The sequence below is a fragment of the Notolepis coatsorum genome (genome assembly GCF_963971535.1).
Source record: "Notolepis coatsorum genome assembly, chromosome: 14".
Taxonomy (NCBI): Eukaryota; Metazoa; Chordata; class Actinopteri; order Aulopiformes; family Paralepididae; genus Notolepis; species Notolepis coatsorum.
Genome location: NC_140178.1, coordinates 92757696 through 92761222, shown reverse-complemented (window position 1 = coordinate 92761222; position 3527 = coordinate 92757696). Strand labels below are relative to the sequence as shown.

General features: G+C 45.4%; 1 protein-coding gene across 1 annotated transcript in view; it reads right to left on the bottom strand.

Moving 5' to 3' along the window:
• Positions 1–722: 722 nt before the first annotated feature.
• LOC311240009 (mucolipin-1-like) overlaps positions 723–3527 on the bottom strand; it is a 24313-nt gene continuing 21508 nt past the window's right edge. Inside the window, exons 13-14 of the mRNA XM_084328501.1 lie at positions 2105–2264; positions 723–1185 (exon numbers count right to left, since the gene is read on the bottom strand). Of these exons, the coding sequence (XP_084184627.1) occupies positions 2133–2264 (132 nt within the window). The 3' untranslated portion in view covers positions 723–1185; positions 2105–2132. The remainder of the gene's footprint in view (positions 1186–2104; positions 2265–3527) is intronic.

Genomic DNA, 3527 nt, shown 5'->3' with positions numbered 1-3527 from the left:
TCACACGCTGCCCCAGCAGCCCCTGTGTCTGACACGTTACATAAAACACACACGCAACACTCACAGCTGCACGTCTATTCAGTCTGGCACAATGTGCGTCGCACAAAATTATTCATACATCCGAACGGCACAGAAGAAAACCAACAACATTTGACACACTGTTAAAATTCTGCTTCCCCTCAGCAGTACACCGCAACCTTGTGCAACAGTGCACTTATAACGCGCCGGTAAAAACAAAAAGCGCCCCCCTCCTCGCAGTGCATTAGAGTGCAGGGTCACCTGTCTCTTTATAGCGATGGAGAGCTCATACATATTGATGCCTGTATGGCTGCAGGGCCTGTCCCTCCCCACGCAGCCACCCTGCCCCTCCACGAGGAGGAGGAGGGGGGGGGGGGGGGGGGGGGGACACAGGCTGAAGGAACAGTGTGGACCCAAGTGAAGCTACTGCACTAGCAAACACTGCAACAGGAAACACACTTGGGTCCATTTAGAACGTTTATACTGTCAAAATAAAACCGTACATAATTAACCCTTTCACTACCACACTACCAAATGGTTAACCCTTTCAATGCGACAATACAGCAGGTTAACCCTTTCACTGCCACACAACAAATGGTTAACCCTTTCACTACCACACTACATAAGGTTAACCCTTCCACTACCACACTACAGAAACCGTCTGTAGTGTGGTAGTGAAAGGGTTAACCTTCTGTAGTGTGGTAGTGAAAGGGTTAAGAGGCACAAAATATCTCACCTAGATGATCATGTGGACCCAATTCAAACGTCAAATAACAAAAACTGAAATAATATAAAAACAACAAAATCCTATTCTAACATAAGTGCAAAATACAAATTCAAATCCCTTTGACAATGACATTTTCAACACTATATTATCAAGTACAATAGAAGTGGTTAGCAGAGTGTGTCCCGGATTCATAAGAACAAAAAAAAGAAAAAAAGAAAGAACTAACTGGCATTTCAGTTAAGGCCAATAAATTATTCATAGAAAGTCTAAAGCAGGTAGCAGCCTAACGGGGCTCGTAGCTGCACACAGTAGTACTGTGCCGTTCCGGCAGCGAGAATTCTAAATGCAAAACTGTAACCCAGGCAACCGGAACGGTGTGGTCCTTCCAAGGTCAGCCGGTTCACCCTCAAGGCATCACCAGCCCCACCCGGCCGGGGCATCTGGAGCAGGGAAGGGAACACACATTACTATTCAGAGGCTCGGAAATGGAGACACGTTACCTCAAAGAACTGAACATCAGGCCCTCAATGACACACAACGACGCGTCCCTTCAGTGGATGGAAAGAGATACACACACACACACACACACACACACACACACACACACACACACACACACACACACACACACACACACACACACACACACACACACACACACACACACACACACACACACACACACACACACACACACACACACACACACACACACACACACACACACACACACACACACACACACACACACACACACACACACACAGAAAGACACACGCGTGCCAAAAGACAAGGTGCTTAAGGGAACTACGTGGTTCGAACACACACACACACACACACACACACACACACACACACACACGCACACACGCACACACACACACACACACACACACACACACACACACAGAAAGACACACGCGTGCCAAAAGACAAGGTGCTTAAGGGAACTACGTGGTTCGAACCCAGAACTGCCTGGTCTGTTTAATGGTGGCGTCTTGTCTATGTGGGTCAAACACTACAACACTGCACAGACACAGCATGTGGAAACACACACATTGTGAACAGAATGCGTACACACAGAGACACACACACACACGCATGCACACAGACACCCATCCACCCAACCATCTACCCATCCATTTATCCATCCATGCATCCATTCATCCATCCATCAACTCATCCACTCATCCTTCCATCCACTCATCCAACCATCCATCCACCCACTCATCCATCCACCCACTCATACAACCATCCTCTCATCCATTCATCCATCCATCCTCTCATCCATCCACTCATCCATTCACTCAACCATCCACTCATCCACCCACCCATCCGTCCATCTCTTGTCCTCCTTACCTAGTTCCACCCCCTCTCCTCCTCCTCACTAGTCACAGCAGCAGAAGAAGGAGCAGGGGGGGCCCTCTGGGCTCCTGAACTTCCCTGAGCTGGGTGTGTCTGTGCACTCTGCCATGAAGGCATGCAGGTCTGTGATGCGCATCTGCTCCTGCGTCTGGGCCTGAAGAGGGGCAAGAACACCCGTCAGTCTGATAGATCTGTGGCTCTCTGTATGAAGCACACTCTCAGGGGCTCATACAGAAACAAGCATTTCATCGTAAACTACCTGTATTTTATTGTGATCAATAATAAACAAACTTGAAACGTGTGTATGTATGTGACGAATAAACCTCTTGAATCAATTTTTGTACCTGCATTCTATTTTGTCTTTAAATGGAAAATAAAAAGGTTAATGAGTAACTTATTGATTTGTAAATTGTTTGACATTATTCCAAATTAAGGGGATGGTGTAGTGTTTTGATTGATTAACTATCTTGATCAAAAGTGTGTGGGTCTATTATTTTTGTCATTATACTATCCACTGAACTGTTTTGTGTACGACCTCAATCTTTAGAAAATTGTACCAGCATCTTTAATATTGCAGGTTGGGAATCACAAGGTAAAGTGTTTTTGATACAAATGTGCTGCATGCATCACGGATTGTGTGTTTATGGAGGTTTATCGTATAATTTCCCTGACAGGACGTCATGCATCGGTGTGTGCAATGCTGTGTTGTTGGTGTAGATAGAAGGCGATATGATTTAAATGTACAGTATGGTTAATAACACGTACGTTATGGCCCATTTCACAGCTGTATTCAATCGCTTGCCTATAGCAAGTAGCGTATATGCATATAACATTGTTTAGAAGCCTATTTCGCGAACGTTAGAATGAGTTTTTTGTCCATTTTCCTCGAGATGTACTCCGTGGATGACATGATAACATCACGTTACTGTTTACACAATGTCTTGTGGTCTGTAACTTGGCAACAAAGAGAGCTGCTATTGGTCGAGCGCAAGAGACATGACCGAACTTGCACCAATTACGTCAAATAAAACTCTGTGGTGACCAAGTATCCGTTCGCGAGGAAAGATCTAGTCCCGACTTTAAAATTATGATTGCGGAAAAACTGGCTAGTTTGTCAATGGAGAACTTTTTGTTCCTAAATCTACACCAATATAACTTTCACCCAGAGTGAAAATTGTGTAGTCCACCGAGGGAACGGGATGAAACGATACAGCCTTCACCTTACGGCCTATTGAGGAGGTTTCAGGGATGTCCGAAGAAAATGGGGGAATAGTTTAAAGGTGCTATAGAGATGACATTCAGCCACTAGATGTCAGACTAGAGCACCAGCACATAATTGTTCCAATCAGGTGCATTCCACGTGGGGAAATGGGAAGTAGGGAGGGGGTACATGCACGCAACATATATACAACAACAT